The sequence below is a fragment of the Parasteatoda tepidariorum genome, chromosome 4 (genome assembly GCF_043381705.1).
Source record: "Parasteatoda tepidariorum isolate YZ-2023 chromosome 4, CAS_Ptep_4.0, whole genome shotgun sequence".
Lineage (NCBI taxonomy): Eukaryota > Metazoa > Arthropoda > Arachnida > Araneae > Theridiidae > Parasteatoda > Parasteatoda tepidariorum.
In genome coordinates, this window is record NC_092207.1 from 72,811,196 (window position 1) to 72,835,003 (window position 23,808).

At 28.2% G+C, this 23,808-nt stretch overlaps 1 protein-coding gene across 1 annotated transcript in view; it reads right to left on the bottom strand.

Moving 5' to 3' along the window:
• Positions 1-908: 908 nt before the first annotated feature.
• The window catches only part of LOC107439639 (Syntaxin-binding protein Rop), a 27,851-nt gene continuing 4,951 nt past the window's right edge, over positions 909-23,808 (bottom strand). Inside the window, exons 4-15 of the mRNA XM_043040101.2 lie at positions 23,096-23,171; positions 21,552-21,655; positions 20,540-20,685; positions 18,513-18,597; positions 16,935-17,179; positions 13,922-14,132; positions 10,753-10,891; positions 9,291-9,400; positions 8,287-8,388; positions 6,795-6,886; positions 5,420-5,574; positions 909-2,732 (exon numbers count right to left, since the gene is read on the bottom strand). Of these exons, the coding sequence (XP_042896035.1) occupies positions 2,671-2,732; positions 5,420-5,574; positions 6,795-6,886; positions 8,287-8,388; positions 9,291-9,400; positions 10,753-10,891; positions 13,922-14,132; positions 16,935-17,179; positions 18,513-18,597; positions 20,540-20,685; positions 21,552-21,655; positions 23,096-23,171 (1,527 nt within the window). The 3' untranslated portion in view covers positions 909-2,670. The remainder of the gene's footprint in view (positions 2,733-5,419; positions 5,575-6,794; positions 6,887-8,286; positions 8,389-9,290; positions 9,401-10,752; positions 10,892-13,921; positions 14,133-16,934; positions 17,180-18,512; positions 18,598-20,539; positions 20,686-21,551; positions 21,656-23,095; positions 23,172-23,808) is intronic.

The following is a 23,808-nucleotide window of genomic DNA, read 5'->3' on the forward strand; positions in this document are numbered from 1 at the left end:
TATAAATGAATGACATAATAGTTCCACTTTTTATTTACTATGTTTGTGGCAAAAAGCAACCACCGTTTCGGGTTTATAACAACAATTATAAACATGACAAAAACTCAAACAAAGTTTGCAATTATTGCATGCCTAGCATTAATTATACAATTAAAGTTGAGTTCTAAATAAAACTACATGACCTGAAGCATTAACAGCGCAATGAAAATTGCGTGTTGCCATGCAAAGAAAAATTTAAATTAATCTAATTAATACAAGTTAAACCACTAACTATTTTTTTTCTTAAAACAAAATAGGCAGCTAATATCACATTGTTTAAAATCTAGAAAAATGATTAAACTAGAATTAATTTGACACTAATAGTTAGCACTGAAAATGTGAAATGAATGTTAAAGTGCAGTATTTTTAAGGTATGATCAAGCATTTTTAAATTACTAATTCAAATCCCTGCAAATACATTTAGTTTAGGTACAAACTAAACAAACTTCTATTTAATGTGTATTTATTTTTTTGCTTGGATTCATTCGGTTTAATTTTTAGAATGAATCCTTTTGCAGATATCTTAAAGGGTGTTCAATTAGCTAAACTAGAATTTGCTTCATTACGTGAATAACTTAAGAATCTGACTCATTTTCTTGAAAGAAAATGGAGTTGTTTACTATCTAGCTCAATTTAAGTCTTACTTTAAGACTTTACAACATCAAACTAACTTCAACTCATTTGTAATTGTATTGAAGCTGTTTTAACGTTAAAGAAACTATTGCAGGGATGCCAATCTACTGCAGTGTTTTTCGGCAGTAACAGGACTATTTTCAATTTTTTTTTAATAGGAAGATTTTTTTGCAGCCACAGGCCTAGAGTTCCATAGTTTTTGCAGTAACAAATATATTTTTCCATTATTTTATTAATTTATTTTTTTTTGTAGTGAGAGAAATAATTTTTAGTAGTACTTACAATTGTACTATTAAACTGTGAGATACGACACAGCTATAGTTTCCTAAATAAAAATAAGTTTAAAAAAATAATCAGATTAATAGTATTATCGAAAACATTGTTTAGAACTTAATTGCGGGACAAATGAAACATTTCCCGCAGACAGAAAAATAAAGAAATGGCTAAAAATTTAAAAAACAATAATAACTCACAAATAAAAAACATACAAAAAAAAATTCATGAAACTGAACTTTCCAGTAGTTTTCAAGCCTTTTTCAAACTCAAATTTATTTGTGAGAATTAAAATTTATAAAATGTGGCATCCCTGCTACTCTGTTATATCAACTCTAATGAATAATCTTTAAACCACTGAGCATGTAAATACAATTATTCAACAGACCCAAATACATTTTTAGATACTAGACAAATTCTAGACATTTTTCACAGTAATTTTGAAAGTAATTATTTTCATGATTCAGTAAAATACAACATTAACTTATTTGCATCATAAGCACACATATGCGAACTCACGTATTTCGCTCCTTCGTGGGATGCAAAGGGGTTAAGCACCACTTTAAAAAGAGATCGAATCAGTTACACAAGGGTTATATTAACCCATTTGCATCTTAAGCACATATATGCGAACTCATGGTTTTCGCTCTCCCGTGTAACGCAAATAGGTTAAGCACCACAATAGAAAAAAAATAAATAATTTTCACAAAAAGCTTTTTAAAATTAACTATACAGGGTTCCCACTTTTTTATCAAAGCAAAAATTAAGGTTTTTTAAGGACTTTTTTATAAAAATAATGAACCTTAAAATAGTAGTTTTTGTTTATCCCTCAAATAACAGTCCCATTTATTTTTCTAAAAAAAAATTTATATTGTAGTTACTGATATAATTGTACGATCTTCCTCTCTCCCACACCCATTTTTTTTTTCTTGCAGAATTTCTCATTTTAGGAGAAAGGATGAATATTTTTTTTTAACATTATTAGAACTAGAAAAGATAGGCCTTTTTCCCCTTGAATGTAGTCCCCCTCACACACATCCCTTTTTGTCTCTTAAAAGGCTCTACCATCTGTGCAAAGTCTCAATCTTAAGTTAAAGAAAGACAGACTTTTTGTTTCAAAATATATTTGTAAGATCAAATTGTTTAAATCAACTATAAGTTAAGGACTTTTAAAGATCTCAAACTAAAATTAAGTATTTTAAGGGCCCTTATTTTCCAAAATAAAAATTCAGCAGTTTTTAAGGACTTTTAAGAACCGTGGGAACCCTGATATTTAAAGCACAATTTTCGTGTAAAGGAAATATAAGGAATCTATGAAAAAGTGTTTTCAGTTTAATCGAAATCTATTTTACAAAACATGTTATAAATTACTATATATTTCTTGACTATTATAAATGCATTGATTACATATCCCAACAGTCAGAGTGGAAAAAGTAGTGTGCTGCACTAACAATCTATCAGTGGCTAATTATCACATTACTCAAGTTGCCAGCTGTTAAAAAATTTGCCCCCAAAAGCTTAAAAAGCTACCGAAGTAAAAACATCCTTTATGTGGGTGTAAATATGTACACAAGTATGAAGGACATACATATGTGCATATGTTACGTAGATAATTTGATAGGATAGAAACAAAGGAATGAGAATGACTAGCTGAATACTGTACATAAAACTGGTCTAGAAGAAACATGCATATATGAATAGGATGTTTTAAAAACACACCAAAGTTTAGCTTGTGAGATCACGTAGATCGCTGAGGAATCCCTCTGGGGTAAGAAGGTGATCACTTCCTGAAATAAAAAAATCTCTTCAATAACGAAAATAACCATTGATAAATTACAGTAAAGCACCGTTTACACATTTTTTTTTATTTATATGCCTTTTTCATTTGTACATTGTTTCATTGCATTCCCAGTTTATTCCAAATATGCAATTTTAAAAATATAGTGAAACCTATAGTAAAGACCACCTCTACTTACGACCACTTTTTGGGAGGCACAGAATTTTTTCCATAGACATTGACGATCTCTTAGAGAAATCTACCATCTCATGTTGCAGTCAGAGAGCACTAAAGACGATACTACCAATGATTTATTTTTAGAGTTCAAAGTTAAATTAGAAAAAGAAAGTTATTTTAGAAAAACTAAGCATCTTAAACAAAAAAACCCTCTTCTTATCTTCTAAAGCTAACTAATTTTTATGATATAAAATTGAATGCAAATTTAAACAAAAATATAATTGTTTATTTATTTAAAATAGTTTTATAATTCATAATTGGTAAATCTGCTTTTGCGCATAATTACATCAGTATTTATAATGTTTATTACCGCTCAATTTCATTCACCCATCTGGTTTTCATGATGCCAACACAAGTCGCATTTCCTCACTGAGAAAATGACAAAAACTAAAATTTAAAATCATTTGTGAAAAGTCCTGTACCTTCTATAACATTTTGAAGTCAATGGAGGTAACCTCTAAGAATGACATACCTTCACTAACGATCATTTTACTGCAGAACAGAGAGTGGTCGCTCCAGATAGGTTTCACTGTAGTTTGTAATTTAGATGACGGAAAATGCATTAATTCTGCTACTTTATTTAAGTACATAAACATTTGGCCTGGATCCAAGAAACTCTAAGTGAGGTTTTAAAAAGGAATTTTTATTTTAAATTAAAGCTGAATGATGATCATAAAAATAGTTAAGAAAGGATGATCATTTCAGGGTCACTAAGACTGATAGTCAATAGCCTCTATTGATTTCTATATCAATATTATGTGCATAAATAAACAAGGCTATTGTGAATATAGCAAAATAATATGAATAAAGCACAAACAAAGATTAGAAATGGAAAAAAAAACTGATAAAAATTTTCCAGTCAATAAAAATGCTGTGATTTATTCATTTCCTTTTACTTATATGTTAGCACGAAGTATGCCTTATCCTTGCATACAATGCTGTAAGTTTGTCTATAATGGAAGAGTGTGTTACCAACAATGTCAACCTTCATCTATGAAAAGGTAACCAAACATAGAATCTAGTTAATATGTTTAAGATACAAGCTAATTGGAATTGAATAATTGTAGTGGTAGACATGTTACAGTACTCACCCACCAGAATTTTATCTGTGATAGAATTTGGTGAACGGATATCACTAGTTGATTCACTGCTGTTTTTGTGAGAATTCTGGAGAGCTGTATTAAGATCACCTGATTTTTTAGCGTTGATGTGAGAGTTGTATTAAGTTCATGGTCGCTCAACTGTATACAGGCTAGCGCCGTGTGTGATCGAGACTGAGTAGCAACGGTACAAGGAGTAGGTAAATGTCGCAGTCACAAGTATCAAGTCATTGTGGGCCATCTATCAAAGTAGGCATAGTCAAATCGAAGTGGGCATTTCTGTCAAGGTAGGGGTGGTTAGATCAGTTCCGAAAGTAACTAATCTGATGCTAGGCTATTGACAATGTAAACCATTATCTATCTAAAGGCACCTCCAGATAGAATTGAGTTAACATGTCTTTATACGAGTGAATCAGAAATGAATAATTGTAGTGGTAGACACGCTACAATAGAAAGAACATTCTTTTCCACTAAGTCTTAAGTCACCTTTTATTATGGAAACAAGAAATAGCACATTTAAGAGGGGCTTCTTACTCCCTCATTTCCCATTCTCTCGCCGACCCGAGTCCAAATCTATCTTAAATATTGACCCAACACCCCTATTTGAAATAGCTAAATCTCTAGATCATAGTCCCCACCACTGCTACAAGTGAATAGGGCTATTCCCATAGATAATAGTAGAAGTTATGCTTATAAAATTATTATTTTTTAATGAATTTCTATTCATTTGCAAACATGTCTTTTCATTTATTTTCCTATTATATTCTATTTATATTAGTCTGTTGAAAAATCTATAAGCAATGGTTGACTATTTAGTTTTAAAATCGGCTTAATACACTTTTAAAAATTATTAGGAATAGAAAAATATTTGTTGCTGGTTCTTTTTAGGCTAGAAAGGATCCATGTTAGCCTAATGAGGAAGATCAATTTCTTTAGTTATTTAATAACTAAATATGATAGGAATGACTTTTGTATAATTTTATTATTGATGCCTTGTCAATAGATAAATTAGTAAATTGTGTTCATATAATATTCCTAAGGAAAACATGGAGAAAGTAGAAAAATTTTTCTGTCAGAACAGGGCCTTTAAGCTTTTCAATTATGAAAAAGTTTTTGAATTAGAATGGATGTTAAGTTTGATGGCATAAGAATCAGGTATGAGTATCCTATGCCAAATTCAAGGTAAAAAAAAATTCACCGAATACTCCGCCAGAATGATAAAATTAAATAGTATTAAAAAATATATATTACTATATAGTACTAAAACTATATAGTACCAAAAACTATATTTTACTATATAGTACTAGAACAATATAGTTATAAAAACTATATTGTTTTAAATCAAATGCTAGACACTTACCTATAATTACTTCCCAGTTTTTGTATTCTTTTGTTACTTCATAAGCAGCTCTGAGCTCTGAATAACAGCAACCTCCAACAATAAATACAATCATACGAGGTAAATTTTTTATATTTGGTGCATTTTTATCTTTGTGCCAGTGTCCATATCTTACACTGAAAAAAAATATTTATAAGTTAATGCAGTACTTTTCTCTATGTTTATTGATTAAAAAAATAATTCAGTTTACAACACATTTTTAAAAAATGGAATCTTCTTAGATTCAGTGAAAATTATATCTTTGTGCAAGCGTCCAAACCTTACACGGAAAGAAATATTATAAGTTAAGCAGTATTTTTTTGCATGTTAATTAATTAAAGAAACAATTAGTTCAATTTGCAACTCACTTTTCGAAAATGAGAAATAAAAGAAATAATCAACAAAAAATGTAACTTTTCAAGATTTGGTGAAATTATATCTTTTGATAGTATCTAAGCCTTAAACTGAGAGAAATGTTTATAATTAAGATTTATAAATTCTCAAACTACAGGGGAATAAATTGGTATACATCAATTAATTCAAAAATAAGTAATTTCAGAATACAATACGTTTTGTGTGCATTTGTTGTGTGTGCCTAGCGATTTCTCCTGATGTCTGACGTCTGCTCTTTCTAGCCTGTAGGACTATATACTGGTCATTCGCTGCCGTGGTTGTGCGAGGACGAATCCAATGAACTTCAGTTCCTATTCTCTGATATGTGTTTCAAGCTCGTGAAACAATGCTGTGTGAGATCCTGAACTCCACAGCCACACTGGTCACACTTCGATCTTCTTCAACTTCCCAATGATTCAACCTCCCGTAACTCATCCAGATGTCGTCTTCTACGTTATTGAATAGGCATATCACATCGTGACAACAAATTCACTTTGTTTAAACTGTTATGTACTGTGCAATACCACTCACATAAAAACTGAGCTTCCACTGCCAGTTTGTTTTACTTCCTTACAAAACGTCCCCCCCGAAACGTCATAGTGCATGTATGCAAATTTTTCACTTTACCTTACAGTGATTGGTCTTCTTAATGACCTTTCCTTACTTTGGAACTGTTTTGTTGTTATGCTAGTTTTTCCATTTTGTCCTCAATTGTTGCACACCAGCGTATTTATGTTAAATTAATAAATTTAAAAACTTTAATTTTAATTTAAAAAATAAGTAAGTTTATGTTATTCCACCAACAGTGACAATTAAGTCATTTTTTAAAGTAGCATAAAATATAAAACTTTTTTTTAAGTGAGAATGAGATTAATATGAAAGAGTTTAAACAGATTGTTTCATTGCAAGACAGTAAAGAATTGATGCATTCTGTCATTTATAAATAAATGTCCAAAATGTATACCTTGTAGGTGTTGGCCGTCCATAATTGCTCTGTGCAACACGGCCTGCTAAAAATGGGAAGTGTTTGGCATCTAATTTATCGTCAATAGCATCCTGCAATTAAAGGAAAAAATAATATTTGATAAAAATGTAAAACATACAAAAAAATAACAAAGGGAAACAATATTTACATTTCTCTAGAGACTGGCATAAAATTCATAAATGAAACGATACATAATCAAATAATATTAACTATGCTTCATGTGGGTTGAAGAAAAAAATCCCAACAACGTTTTACAAAAAAAATAAATAAATCAGGACATTTTTTAGCTTAGAATACATACAACAGATTACTTTTTAAAAGCAAACTTTAAAAAAAAAAATTAAAAAAAAAAGCAAAAAAAAAACAAGCATAATTTACTTGAAACTAAGCATAATAAAAGCAAATTTTACGGCAAGCAAATAATAAAATATACTATTTTTAATTTCAGAAATGCTTAACAGTTTCCAGTATAATTTAACCAATACTTAACAACTCATAATACATTCAAATCAATAAATAAATTTTTTTTAATGTTTCATTATAAAGTAATCAATATAAATTAGTTAATATTTGTGATTGAGCTTAATACTTTCTTAACCTTTTCACATGGGCTCGAAAAGAAGACATCGAGGTCTTTTGAGGGGCTCTTTTTGCCACTGGGGAAAGGAAGTATGAAATGGAACCGCACTTAAGAGTTTGTAACCAAAGAGAATGAATGTATTTATAATAAAAACAGCAGTAATAGTTATTTATCATAAAAAGTATATTTATATATTTAGATCTTGTACAAATATTGTACATTTAGATTACTTATACATGCATGTAAGCATTTCATTCAAAAAAATTTAATTATTCTCTGATGCTTAAATTATTTTTAAGTATTAAACAGAGTTCAATTTATTACACTTACCATAAAAATCAATTATTATAAATGATTTAAATATAAAATCAGTGTTAAATGTAAAATATAACACACTATTTAAAATAGCCATGCCATTTTTTATGGGATATCAAAAATGAAAATTGAACAAGATAACATATTGGGAAGCTGCTAAACTCCTAGCAAGATGCCTTTTTTCTGCAAATGAGGAAATTTCAATTTTTTATATAAATTATGTTTAAGGAAACTAAACATGAGAACTATTTTAATTACATTTCTATTTAAACTAGTTTTTAAATAAATTATGCCAGGCTTTTCAAACAGTGTAAGTCAACCTAAAAAGTTATATAGAAATGATAAACCACGTATCAGGACTTAATCGTTTAATTTTTCCCAAGAAGAATATTTAATAATAATAAACTCATAGTAACAAAAGTTGGAAACACTAAGAAATCATTAACAATTAGCAGTAAAACATAAAAATCATTAGTAGTTAAATAAGAAAGTGTAGAGACAAGAAAAAAAAAAATAAATGCTTAGAATATCAATTTAAGAATATACTAAAAATAAAATTATCACTAACTAACATACTTCCATAACATCCTTGATTACTGGTGTCCACCTGGACATCTGGTAAGTTTGTTCAGTAATTCTTTCTTTTCTGGGTACTTGATAAGGCTTCTTTCTGCCACCCTAAAAGAATGTGAAAATCAGCTAATTTAATATTAAGAATAAGATTCAGTTCTGAAAATTCATAAATTAGCATAGTTATCAATTCCTACTAAAAATTCACATGTACTAACATAAATAAGTTGAAGGTATAAAAGAGATACAGAATTGAACTGCTACTTATTTTAGCCAAAAAGCTCACCAGTGAAATTATTAAATTACAGCAGATAAAAAAAATGAGTTTGAAGGTTTTAAAGCTGAAACTATTCGCTATGTTCTAAATATATGAATATTGTGTTAATATATATTCGTGAGTTACAAGCTTAAAAATAACAATAAAGGACACAAAGGAATAAAATTTTAATGCAAGCTTCTTGTATAAATTTGTAAAGATTAACTATAAAAGATTTTACCGAGGATTTATTTTGGTACTGGTCAAATTTTTATATTGTTTATAAGGAAAACAAATACATTCACTTATTCTACACAGGTGAATATATTAATTTTCTATTAAAAACAACAGGTACAGATTTGAAGAGTACCAAAAGAAAAAAACAAACTCTTTGCTATAATTCTGCATAGTTCTGTAAGAAGAGAATAAATCATGTCATAAAATTTTTGTGAATTCAAAGAACTTAAGTTACCATTTACCAGAAAACTGTTATGATTCTACAAATGATCAGAATTGGAAACAAATTGTAATATCCATTGGGGAAAAAAGAAAGAACTATACGCCATAAAGTCATGTTGTGAGAAAAACAGAAAGTAAATAGAAAATAACAGCACAACATAACAATTAAACAAGCTATCTATGAATGACAGTAAAAAATATTGAACAATTTAGAAATAAGTAGAAAAATGAGAAAAATCAAACCTTATAACTATGCATCACAAATGTGATATTAAATATAAGTTCAAATACTTACATCAGTTACTATGTTTACACCTAGCATAGCCATATTGGTTATCATTGCTTTTTCTGAAGGTGGGATCTGGGCATGCTGTATTAGTTTAGCAAGATTTTCTTCAGTTATGCCTACACAAACAAATATAAGATTTAAAAACACCTAATACAATGAAATATTTCAAAAAAGCTTAAACAGGATGTTTGTTAAAAAAATATCTGACCATAAGTTATATTGGCAATATAAAAAAAAGCTTGGGGAGTAGCATTTATGGACTACCAGTATACCCTAATGATGTTCAATTTTTTCATTGCACACTAGGGTATACTATATAAATTTCATACATAATTTTTAACCAGTGATATTTCAGTAACAAAAGCGCACATTGTTTCACAAAATACATCAGGACATACCTTATATCCCAGTGTACAAGTTGACTTTCTATTTTGATTGAAAATTTCTGGTATGATGGGTGTATAAGTTGAGCACTGTTGATAAGTCAATGGTTATTCTAATAGACGACTTGTGTACCAAATGGTACTAGACACAAGACATTATGTTCATTCAAATGTTATAGTAAAATCTTTTAAACAGTGAGGAATTTCGAATCCTTTAGATCAGCTGAAGACTATTTTGAATGGGACTCAGCAGATAAGGGTGAAGTAGAATCTATTGCATAGTGGGATCTGTATGACGACACTGTTAGCATTCTTGTATCTGACACATATGACATTCTGGAATCTTTAGATTTGTAGCTTTGTGTATGTTCTAAGAGTCTTCACCGTGTTACATTTTTTGAAATATTTTTGAATAAATCAACTTTCTTAATTTGTTATTTTTTCTAAATGTGATTTAAAGAATCATTTCTAAAAAAACCCTTTTATATTTAAAGAAAATATGAGAGAAAATGAAAAATTAATAGTATACAACATATTGAAAGTAGTTTTTGAAAAAGGTGAATTGAATATTCATATCTTTCTCATTATTTAAAATACACTGATATTTCAAATCAATGAATAACAAACTTTATTACCAGTTGTTTATAAGTCAACCTTCCGTTTTTTGAACAATTTTGGGCTTTGAAAGTAGACTTATACACCGGGATATACGGTAATCTTTTTTTCCCCATGATTTTCAAAATTAGTTACAAATACTGCCAACAGATTCCAACTAAACTTAATGTTAAATCAAGTTTGAAAACTGCGTCTTGTTGTCATAGGCTGTGATCTAACCAGTGATATTCCACGAAAACAAAGTGCACATTATTTCACAAAATACTTCAGGACATAACCTCTTTATATATTTAAAATGGCAATTTTTTTTAAATCTAGGCTTCAAAATGTTGTATGGACTCAAATACTGCTATTTCAGTTTCTACATCCTATCTAATCTGGTGGCAACTTTTGTAAATAATATAATGCAACAGTACAATGTATTCTTTTATGGGATGGGAAGGAGATTATGAAATAAATAAGAAGCATACCATTTTTGGATAATATGTATAAAAGAATTATCCGTATCTTATCAAACGTGCTGACTGCTCCATCAAGCAAAATAGGAACAATATTTCTCATAGGATCTTTAATTTTTTCACCTTCAGCATCTGTTCCCATTGCTAAGTCCTAGGTAGTTTAAAAAAAAAGTGAGAAGAAATAGATAAAACCATATTTTAAAATAAAATTCAATACAATAAATTTGAAAGAAAAATAGGAAATAAACATGCAGTCAAAAAATTAAAAAATATCAATAGGCAGTTAATTTTCACTTTTATTCAATGCAAGTAGAAGATGATATTTTCTACATTTTTATTTTTTTATTAATATCAGTTCAACAATATCATTCAAATATTATATAAGTATTTAGAGGGCGATTTCTACATTTTTGTTGACAAGGTTTTGTCTAACATATGATTTTAAAAATTGTTAAGGTGAAAAAAATGGTAAAAAAAATCAAGCTTTCTTGCAATAGATGATTGCAGGCCAGGATGCTCATGGAGGTTTAAGCTCCAAAATTTAGTGACTAATAGCATGATTGTGGCAATGTGTACAGCATTGTGCACAAGCTACCTTTACTTTTCAGACAAGCTAGTACCCTATAAATTGGAAGCTGGGGTTGCCATCACTGGGGATTAAACCCCAGTCCTTTGCTATGACTGCACAGTGTCTTTAACTACTGAGCCCTTGTGGCTAAGCAATTTCTTGAAATAAAATAATTTCTTCAGAAAAACTTTAGTGGTAAGAGTGACAGGTGGAAAACATTTCAGGTTGCAATCAACTCAGTTTTCTAACCAAAATCTAGAATGAACAATTATTCTAAATTTAGAAATTTATTATTAAACACTTAAACAATTAGGACTGAGCAAAATAAAATGAAAAAATTTATTACCCAGATCTTATTTTATAATAGGGCTATAGATCTAACAATATATAGTCATTTAAGTCAAACAATGAAAAATTTCTTTTAAATTTAATCACAAATTTTGAGAGATATATTACTTATCCAGATTGCTTTAATGCTATATTTGAAACAATGAGTGTTTTTTTTTGGGGGGGGGGCATTTTTCTCTAATTATTGTTGGGGAAAAGGTAAACAAATAGAAATGTAAACAGTATTTTCCTCTTGGCTGTGTCACTTCCTGTGGTAAGTTGGGTCACTTCCTAGGGGAAGTTGGGTCACTTCCTGTTATCTCAGCTAGAAGGAAGTGGGTGTTTCTGGTTTTAGTTAGATATATCTTTGCTTTGGTTAGAGGATGTTTCTTCTCTTATGTTATGTTTAGAAAGAGCTATGTGATGTTAAAGAGTTATGTTTAGTTTATTTGATGTAGTTTTTCTTACTTTATATTTAAAGATTTATATTCAATAAATATAGTTGTACCTTTTCCATGAAGTGAATTATTGAGTAGTAATAGATGTCTTCAATATATTATACTTAGTAAGCTGGCCCCTATTTTTCAATAATTATTTCATACTTGCAAAATATATAATTACCAGAAAAATTTTCAAAATCATTATAAAAAATTATTACTCTCACACCCATCATGATTACTTTCACAATACCCATGAGTTATATTTTGCTTTGCCATCTTTTATAAATTAATAAAAATAAATTAAATGAAAAAAAATCAATAAAGTAATATATAATAAAAAATACTTGTATTAATACTACTATATTTATTTCTAAATGCATTTTGACTTTATCTTAGATCCATTGTAGCAAAATTGGCAGATGTGTTTATGATCTGGATGCCACAAATATAAAAAAGCAAATTAAGTATTATAAGTGGTAAGCAATTAAGTAGGATCACTAGTTGAACCTGCATTCACTTTAAGTCTGCAAGCACTCTTAGATCTTATAATGAGATTTTATCCAAAATATTTTATATTTTCATTAGTGGTATGATGGCATAGTAGGAACATGGGTGCCACTCTAAAAAAAATTCAAGACTGAATTTATTTTTTGACCAATTAATATATAGTGTTCTTAACTAGAATTTACAGAAACTTGTAGCTCTCTGACTTCAAAACTTCTCTTTTCCTCAGAATAACTTACATATAATAAAAATGACTTGATTACTTTTTCTATTAAATATATATATATATATATATATATATATTCTTCTTCATTTTTTTTAGTTTATTTTTCACAGGAAACAAAACTAACATCTATTGTTGTATATTTTTTACTAATCACAGAATAATACTTTACTAACTTTCTCTTGGAACTATTTATATCTTTATTTTTCCCTCCATCAGTAATGTTTAATGTTCTAGCTCTATAAATTTCATTTTTAAAAAATAATCTTAAAGTAATTTTTACTAGCATTTCAAAATACCAAGAAATTTTTTTTTTTTTTAGTTCAGTCAATCCCATTCCTTAAATGGATTGTGACATCAGTACTTAATCATTTCACTAGGATTCTGAATAACAACAATGTTTTCATGAAAAAGTAATTTTAATTGACTATTTTTAACAGTGTTCTTACTAAACTTCAGAAAGAAAAAAAAATTCCCCGACTTTTCCAGATATACGAAGTAAATTGCAATGAAAATTAAGTCCATATTTTATCTATACAATGCAATTTGCTTTAACAGAGAATTTTGATTTCGTTTTATATTTGCAACACCAAATATTAGATTTCGCAAAAAAAAGATAAATAAAAAATAAATCATTGAATGAGGATAGGAACATGTCAGTTTGACTAAAATGAGAAATTTTAACAATAAATAATTGTAATCAATGTTAGAATTATTTAACTCCAACTGATTACTATCATAGACGATTCAAAGGCTGGTTATTTTCCAGGCAAGATGTAGGAATTTTCCAGGTTGTTGCAAAAATTAAAAATTTTCGTGATTTTTGGTGTTAAAATAAAATTCCCCGACAATCCCAGGTTTTCCTTGTTCTCCCTGACCCATGGGAGGATTTAACAGAAAATATTTAAGAAAAAAAAATGCAGAAATTTAATTTTTAAAAAAATTAATTAAAAAAAAATTAGGCAGAGAGATATAAATTAAGAGACAGTATTCAGTCCACTAAATTTTCCCGGAGATTGATTTTAGTCCCCAGGACTGAAGAGTGGCACCCATGTAGGAATAAGTAAAGTAAAGATAACAATTTTACATTATATATAGTATATAAATTAAGAGCATTACCTGTTCGACTTTGCACAATTTGTCAACATTTCCTTGATAGCATTTCATACAGTCTTCCGCCAAGTGCAGATAAACAGAATATTTGCTCAGTTCTTTCTGATATTGCGGCATTTTCTTAATCATAACTGACAAATCTTTAAAGCTGGCTTTATCAGCAGAAGCCGACATTCGTTTACTTTCAATAAATGTTTTGAGTTGTTTCGTAACACTCCTGTTGAATATCCAAAAGTAAAAATGAGTACAATTTAAAATTATATATACATACATTTAAGGATGACAGTCGTACGAGCAGGACAAACAGGCACAGGACTTAAAAATATCAAATTAATTTCATTTAACCAACATAATTAGAGAACAAATATCCAAGTGACACCAAGTGCTCCCCGATAAAAATTAGGGAAAATCTTGTAAAATAAACCAGAAATATGTTTCGTCTTAGGGAATAAAGGAAATCTGAACAATTACAATTGGTATGTTAAATAGATCGAGGGAAAAAGTCTTTCTCACAGTTCAAGTAAAGGGAGAAATCAAAAATGTTAAATAACGCATAACTTGAAGCCAAAAATAGATTAAAAGACAGGATGTGAATATCAAAGTGTGAGAAAAAGCTTTTAGTTTAAAATAATGAATTAAGAAAAAGATTTGGATAAAGGAATAACATAAAAAGATTAGTTGAAGCTTTTTATGTTACATATATATATTTATGGTAAAATTTTTGTGGAGAAACTACACTACAAAAATTATTGCTTGAGAGAGGTGGTTGACCAAAGAATTGTTGACATTTAATTAACTGTCCTTATAGATATTTATAAACTAAAAAAATATAATATATAAAAAAATAACATATTTACAAACTAAATATATTTATAAACTATAAAATGGATATAACAAAATTTTATCAAGCAACAATTTTAAAATTTTACCAGCTTTATATAAGGTTTTCACATCTTTGAAGTCTGGACTTATTATTTTTAACTTTATCACAGTAATAAATATAAAGAAAAGGTTTTAATCTGTCCTATTAATTCATTGATACAATGAAAAATTTAAATATTTGCACAGAAATACATCAAAACTGATGTCTAAAAACAGCATTTAAAGCACATAATTAGGTTCCCTAAGCCCTCAAAAAAAAAAAGAAAAATAAAGCTTATTATCTTTTTGAAGCAAAGAATTTTTCTGTTAGAAAATTTTTACTTAATTCAATCTTAACTTTTTAGACTGATTCACATTTTTTTTAAAAAAATATAAGCAGGTACCACAAAATTATAAGTTGATGCATGTTCACTTAAAGAAATGCTTATTAGCATAAAAAGATTACTATTTTCAGAATAACTGTTGTATAAAAATAAATACAGCCTTTATAGTAATCAAGCCTACTCTATTTAGTATTTTTTTTTATATAGTCAACATATACAACAATTAACTCGAATTTTCTGATATAAATATACATCTAGAAATGTTTTTTTAGAAAACCCAAATTCAACTTTAGGTCTTAATTATATAGGTTGAACAAAAACTACCTTAACTTAAGCTACAATAACATTGAATATCCATAAGAAAGATAATTTTTGTTGCTTGCAAATTAACTTGCTTTTACTTCATGAAAAAAAAAAACTTTTCCTAAGAAACAAACTTTTTGATTTTATCTATAAGCAATTTACTTAAAACCAATGAGATCCTTAGTTAAATAAGAATCAACAAATTTTTTTCTTTCTTCTTTTTCTAGTTGAATGGTGAAAATAAAAATCTCAGATGAACTACCAAGTTTTTCCTTAGGTATGTTGGAGTGTTTCTATATAGATTTGGAGTACTGTTTAAATTTTTTCATATGTGAATAACATTAAAGCTGCATAATTAATATTTATTACTGAGATATGTACAACAGTACCAGCAAAAGGATACAACCATAATTTTATTTCATTAAAATTAGAAACATAATTTTGCTCCACCCTATCTTTATATATTAAAGTAGTGATAAACACAATTAATAACAGAGACGAAAATTATAAATATGGAAATAAAAAGTAAGAGAAAAATTTAGATATTAGATTGCAATAAAGTTGAATGAATAAGACAATTTTTTTTAACTTAGCAAGCTGATGCACATTCAAAATTTTAATACCATTATTATTAAACAAAAGTAAAAAGTACAGATTTAGAAAAAAGTTACTTTGGTAATTCATGATATTTCCCTTCCCTATTTATAAGCAAATACAGTAGAACCCTGATTATCCAACACCCACAAGACCAGGAGTATGCCTGAATCAGCGAATAAACAAGAGCTTTTTTTACAAAATTTTATAAGCATATCAACATTAAATTCAGTATATCAATATTATTACTTAAGACATTTAGTAACTACAATAAAGATTAATAAAAACCATTTCGTTTCTTTTACTTTTCTACCATAAAGAATGATACAATATCAGGAAACAAAAATCATTGATAAATTTTCATACTCAGCTTAATTGTTGTTTTGCAGCACTTAAACATTGGAATCATTGTCACACCAGTAAGTGGATTGAGCTGAATTGAATGCATGGGCAATGTAGGGGCCCAATTTTTCAGAAGGATGGAATTAAACTGCACACTCACAACGGATCTCTAAATTTCAAATAAGAAATTTTTTTTTTAAATGAGCTAAATAATTTTATCTTCTTTGTTTTTGTTTTTAACATTAAGGAATTTAGATCGACACTACTTCACGAATTTTCTTAAATTTCTCTGCAATATTAAGGGGAATTTTGTCGAGAAATTTAACTATTGAGTATTAATAATAAACTTACCATCACCCACAATGATTGAAAGTGCAGTTTAAAGGCACAAATCAAGAAAAGAAATAGTAATTGAATAACATGGGCTGTATCTATAATGAAATATGCGTCAAGACGATTTCAAGAGCATTGAAATGACTGTCAGATACCCGAAGGGTAGGATAATTAGGCATTGGATAATCAGGGATTTTACCGAATTAACAAAATGCAAGTTGAAAAAATGTAGCTTCACATACGTTGATACTATAGCAATATGTTGATGTCTCAATTCTACCCAAAGTTCATCATTTTCATCTAGTAAGACTTCTTTTTCTTTAACATTAACATCAGGACCAGTTGATGTTTCAAATTTGTAAACATCATTGTGAATAGGGAGAAGATCATATGACATAGCTTGAAAAGTCAATTCATGTAATAGAGGTGAAACACAATCAAAGCCTCTATCTAATATTAAAAGTTGAGATCTCATTTTTTCTGGACCCTGCAATATAAGATAGAAATTTATTAGTTGAACTATAACAGGTTCACTATCAATGTTTCTCACATAATGAAGCATATATCTCATTCCTCATAATCATTTATTTATATATACAAAATCCTTTCATTTTGTTTAATTTCACCTATAATTGCTCAAACATTAATAAAAGGCAACTTAAACACAATGGAAAATAACTTATGAGAACAAAAGTAAATCACAAAAGTGTAACATTTTTGGGCAAGTCTCAACAGATTTTTTTAAATTCTGAAAAATGCAATTTATTTGTTACGGAAAATACTAATTATTTATAATAGCATTGCATGAAAGACTAATTTTCAGGAATTTTATGATTTTAACAAAATAACTTTACTAAAAAAAACTTAAAATTGAAATATTTGCTTTATATTTTAATCAATCCATTTTTTACTATTATTATGTGCCATTTAAAAATCATTTTGGGCTATTAAACATTCATTTTGAAATTAAAAATATTTGGTTTATAATGATAAAATTATTTAATTTTGCTATTCAAACAGAAGGTAGAATTTTCTTTTATTATTACATTTTATCATTGGTAGTTTTCCATGGTTCTAAATCTCTAGTTAATTGAGTATTTTGATCATAATTTAATTAATTATAGACATCAGTAAGTATGATATATGTTAATTATGGTTATTGATATGTTTAAATTTTGCATTTATTATTCAAATACCAGGAGAAAAGTAACCTCTGGATTGTGCTCGATTTGTTTTTAAATAAACACAGGATTTCATTAATTTGTTTCCTTTTTAAGTTAAAAGAATTAACTTTTTAATTTTTTTTTAAAGTTTGAAAACATTTTTTGTGCAATTAATGATTTTTAAAACAGTGAAGGAACTGAGAAAATAAAAGATTTCTTTTTGTCAATATTAATCATACAAATAATGATTCAAATGAATAGAGAAATAAATATCAATTATTGTAAAAATTGACTAAAATATGCTGCACAAATAGTATTAATCATGCATTGAGTGAAGATGAAATTTATCAAATAAGAAAATTTAAATCAAATGTAAATTAAATCAATGTTAGAAAATTATTACAGTTTGAATTAGAATGACAATGAACATTCTTTAGATATAAAGCTTTAATTCTTTAAAATCATATACTTAGTCACATTTAGACCTGCAATCATTGTAAAATAATTTCCCCAAGTTATTACTTAGATTATACACATTGAAATAGTCTGAATTTGTATTACTTTGTTTAGATTTTTATGTGACTTTATAAAATTCATTAATGTTGAAATGATAAATCAACAGTTTTTATATGAAAAAAAAAAAAGCAATTCACATACTTCTCCCATGGTTGGTTCATCAGCTTTATAAGCATCTAGCTTTTGTTGAATCAGTTGTGCAAGCTCAACATTTCTATCAAAATCACTAAAATAGGAATTAGTTACTTTATTTTTAAGAACCAATGAACATACTTAAGGATAAAAATCTCTTGCAATTATATTAGAGTAAGCAACGGTGATATCAGATAGAAATCCAATTTACAAAAAAAAAAAAAAAAAAAAAAAAAAAAAAAAAAAAAAAAANAAAAAAAAAAAAAAAAAAAAAAAAAAAAAAAAAAAAAAAAAAAAAAACACTTTTAACAGACTTTTTTAAAATTATTAACAAAAACTTTTTTTAACAATATTTTATATATAAAAAAAAATTCAATGAATGCACTTCTATTGATTCTTAAACATTTCTATACCCCATAAAAATACCAATGCAAGCTTAAATATATAAATTTTGTCAGTCAAATTTTTAGTAAAATCTGATCCTTAAAATGTTGGCAAAAAATAATAGCATAGTAATTTAGGGCAGTTTTGAATTAGTGTTTTTCAATTCTCAAAATCCTTTTGCTTTATAAAATGAAGTTAAACACAAGTAAACTAAAGAAACAAAGAAAATTAAAAAAAAAGAGAAAAAAGAATTATATAAGGATTTGCTACAGTTTATGCTATTTGACATGGATCAAACAGTAAATGATTCAAGATAGCGGAACAAGATGATTCTTCTTCTCCTTGGCACAACAGCCCAGGATGGGCCCTGGCCTTCTCAACAAGCCTATGCCAAGACATTCTTCCCTTAGCCAAGGTTCTCCAGTTTATTATCTTTAAAACTTGTAGGTCCGTTTCAAGGCAGTCTAAAAATCTTAGGTTTTTCAAGGCAGTCTAAAAATCTTAGGTCGTCCTCTTTTTCTTGTCCCTGTTGGCCTGGCACTGAAAACTTTTTTGGTTGTCCTGCTATCCTCCATTCTCACAATGTGGCCTGCCCATTTAATCTTTTGAATTTAGATAAATTTAATGACGTCAGGTTCTTTATATGCTTTGTAAAGTTCCGTGTTTGATCTTCTAAACCAGGTACCGTTTTTACTTATTCCACCAAAAATGCTTCGCAGTATTTTTCTCTCAAATCTAGCAATCATATTTTCATCTCCATGGGCCATTGTCCAGGTCTCAAATGCGTATGTAAGCACTGATCGTATAAGACATTTATGGAGTAAATTTTGTTTTTCTTTTTATTAGGCTTGACTTAAGGTATTTTCTTAGACCATAAAAACACTTATTGGCCATCGTGATTCTCGTGTGTATTTTTTGTTGTTAATCTTAGACCCCAAATAGGTAAAGCTATCAATGGCTTCGAATCTGTATGGTCTAATTTCAAACTGTGTTTCTTCATAGCCAGCTTTTGTACAGGGCATATATTTACTTTTTCTTTCATTAATTCTTAATCCCATCTTAATGGCTTCCTTCTCCAGACATAAAATGGATTGTGATAGCGCTGTCTGCGTTTTAGCGATAATATCTAAATCATCAGCAAAAGCCAATATTTGAACTGATTTGTTGAAGATATTTCCTCGGGTGTTGATGTTTGAGTCCCTTACTATTTTTTCTAATGCTAGATTAAAGAGGAGACATGCCAAGGCATCTGTCGTACACCATTTTTAATTTCTATTGGATGGGAAAGACTATTCTGTATCTTGAAGCGGAACAAGATTGGCTTTTAAAAAATAAGGTGAAATTTTGAAATAGTAGTTGCTGACAGTTGAAGAGAAAAAGTTTTGAGTTGCATAGAATGAGATTGTCATTGAAATTTTGAATAAAAGTTTTATCAAAATAAATTGTATTGTTCATCTATCAAATTAAATATTTTTTAAAAATATTTTAGCATAAATTATTCATTTCTAACATAATAAATTAGAAATTGCTAAGACAGAAAGATTATGACACCAGTTACATTGGTGTCAGGAGTGAGAAAAGAATTTAAGTTCAGAAACTTTAATGTAATAAAAGATATATTACACTGATAGAAGCTTTAAAATTGTACTTACAATCTGTATCTTAAATTGGGATACTCTCCAAGCGTAGCACAAACTGTTGCGATCTGTTCAGCAATACGCTCTAAATTTACTGAGTGAGACGCTTTTGCTGGATTATAATAGAGAGCAAATGTTTCAGGGAGGTCGAGAGAGAAAACCTAAATAATATATAAAAAATAGTTAATAATGAATATCAACTTCAATATTTTAAGATTAATTTTTAGCCACTGTAGTTGATGGGCTACTTTAATTTATAATATCAAAGTAAAGAGATCTAATCAAAGCACTTGAAAATACTCACAAAACCTGAATATTTAGAGATTTTTATAATGAACATTAGTAGAGCTGTGGTGGCTCAAGTGATAGAGAGTTCACCTTCCATTGAGGTGAGCCGGGTTTTAATCCCAGCGATGGCGGGTCATTACAAATTCCGCACCTGGCTTGCACAGACTACACAAAATGTTACAGATTATGGGTAAGAGCCCCCTTGTGGTCAGACTAACTGTGGGAGGCTTTCGTGGTTCTCCTTGCGGGGTAGTTCCACCAAAAAGTTCTTCACGAAGGCAAATATCTCCTAATACTTGATCCAGCAGTTCCCTTGTCTTCTGTATTGGGTTCAAAATTACAAGGCAGCGGAGTTGAACCTTGGTAGTTTTAGACCCAAAATTGGGACGGCTGTTCAATGACAGTTATAAAATTAAATAAACATTAGTAGTCGTAAACCTGAAATTGGGTCGGCTGTTCAATGACTGTTACAAAAAATGTACAATATATATATACGAATGATTAACAACCATATTTTAAAACATTAATGCTGCTAAAATCACTTTGCTTTCTAATATGTACTTAAGGGTGATAAACCTTATTTACAAAAAAATAAATAACAAATCTTAAGATTCGGTAAACGTTGTGAATTTTTCTAACAATATATAACTCATAATTTTTATTTATAAACAGTTAGCTATAAAGAGTTCAATACAACTATATCAAAAATACTTATTTTGAAAAATAAAAACCATAGTACCTGAGATTCGTACGGCAAGAATGCGATGTTGATCTCCTTCAACGTTTTTATGTATTTTGCAGCAGGAGACTTACACAGCTCATTGAATAATTCTTCACCACAGGCTAGTAAACAATTTAAGAATATTAGAAATACTGGACTTTTATTCCAGTAACACATCAACTTTCAAGACATTTTGAAAGATTATAAAAAACTTTTTTAACAAACTATATTTCTAGTACAATGTTTTCAGACTAATGCTACTGCATACCAAAATTAAAGCAATAAATTATCAGAAAACCATTAGTTTCTTGTGTATTTACTATTAGTCTTCCTTTATCTATTACTGTACTATTAACATAAATATAAGCGAAAATTTATTAGTTTTATTACTTATTTCCAGAACTAATGTAATGTAAAATAACTAATCCATAAAAAATGGCTTGAACTAATAAACTGGCTTATGTAAACATGAAGAAATATTTCTTAATATTTCCTCATGTTTAAATAAGTCAATTTCTTTTTTTTAAAATTCAAAACCATTTTGAATATGAATGTAAATTAAGTTCTCTAGCAACTATTGAACTTAATAATATAGCATTTCAAAAGTAATTCATAGTCAATACATTTAAAAAATGTAGTTGTTGTTAACTACATTTGTAATAAATTAGTTTCAGTTGTAGTCATTATATAAGAAACCCTCCTAATCTGCTGTAACAATCTGCAGATTATTACAGCATCTGCAGATTATTTTTCATCTTAGTTTTCTTCTGTTAACTTGTTTCTAATAAAAATTAAAAAGCTGAATTGAGATAAGACTGTTAAGAAAAAAAAATAAAAAAATAAATAAATAAAATAAAATTCTGCTACCTATTTACAGACTTAATTGTATAGGAATTTATGCCATTCATTTATTATAATTTATAAAATTATTTAAGCAACATAAAGCAATATGGGGATCTTATATTTGCAAAGTTTGCTACAGGTGTGTTAGATAAAGCTTAATTTTTATAATATTAAACTCTGCCTGATTACTTTTGAAGTTGCAGACAAATTCAGATGCATACCTGCCAACTTTTACGCATTTGGCGTAACATTTTATTTTTATATTTAAAGTGGTAGTAAATATATATTTTCTTTACTTTTATAAACTTAATTTTAAAATGATTTTGATCACCACTATTCTTAAAATAATTAAGCATATATATTAATATGTGTTACTACCACGGTCGTCAGCTTAAGCTTTTTCAAATACAACATATTTTTTTTTTTGCTTAACATTGAAATTTTAATTCCATTTCAATACCACTGTGAAAAATCATGATGGAAGGGATTAAAAGTTGGCAGGTATGCAGATGTATAAAGATAGTGCTGCAGATTCTCTCCATAAATTCTGAAATGGGGTTGTAGTAACAAAAATAACGTAATCTTACTGACCACAACTTATTTACTTACTAATTTTCATATTTGCAAAAATATGTTAATAAAAAAATTGAAAAATATAAGACAAAAAATAATTAACACACATATGAAATAATATAGCTTTTAAAATAAATCAGACTTACCTTCTGTAAAAAAGACATGGGCATAACGGTACATATTGCGATTAAGTGGAAAGTCTCTTATTAGCAGACTGACAGACTGAAAAAAAAAATTACTAGATATTAATTTGAGCATGAATTAGAAATAATACAGCATAATGCAAAGTTTTAAAGGGTGACAGCGGAAATCATTTCAATAATGTAAAATAATGTCAAACTGGTTACAGTACGAAATTCATTTATTGCTGTAATTTGAAGCTATTAATGTGTGTCTTAATGTACTAAGTTGTGTCACAAACACTTTTGAAAAGAAAAAATAAAATTACGCAGAGACACTACTTGAAATATTTTTTCTTGTCAATGTTATAAAAATCATAACAATCATTAGAAGTTCTGAACTTTTAAATTTTAATAGTGCTATAGCTGTGCAGACGAGTGTTTAATTTGAACCTAGACTACATTTTCAATCAGATTAACCATAGACAGTTATAATGTCATGAGATGGAGTTTAGTGTCAAATAAAGAATCATTCATGAAGGTTAATTAATTCAAAAACTTGCATAAAGAGTTCATTTGGCTTTTAGAAGAAAAAAAAAATTGATTAAAGCAGCAAAAATATCGCACATATATAAAAATATATGAAACAAAATTTAGGAATCAGTTATACTCATTAAATATGGGAGTAACAATAAAGGCTAGAGTTTTATGACACAGATGATAGAGAGTTCACCTTCCAT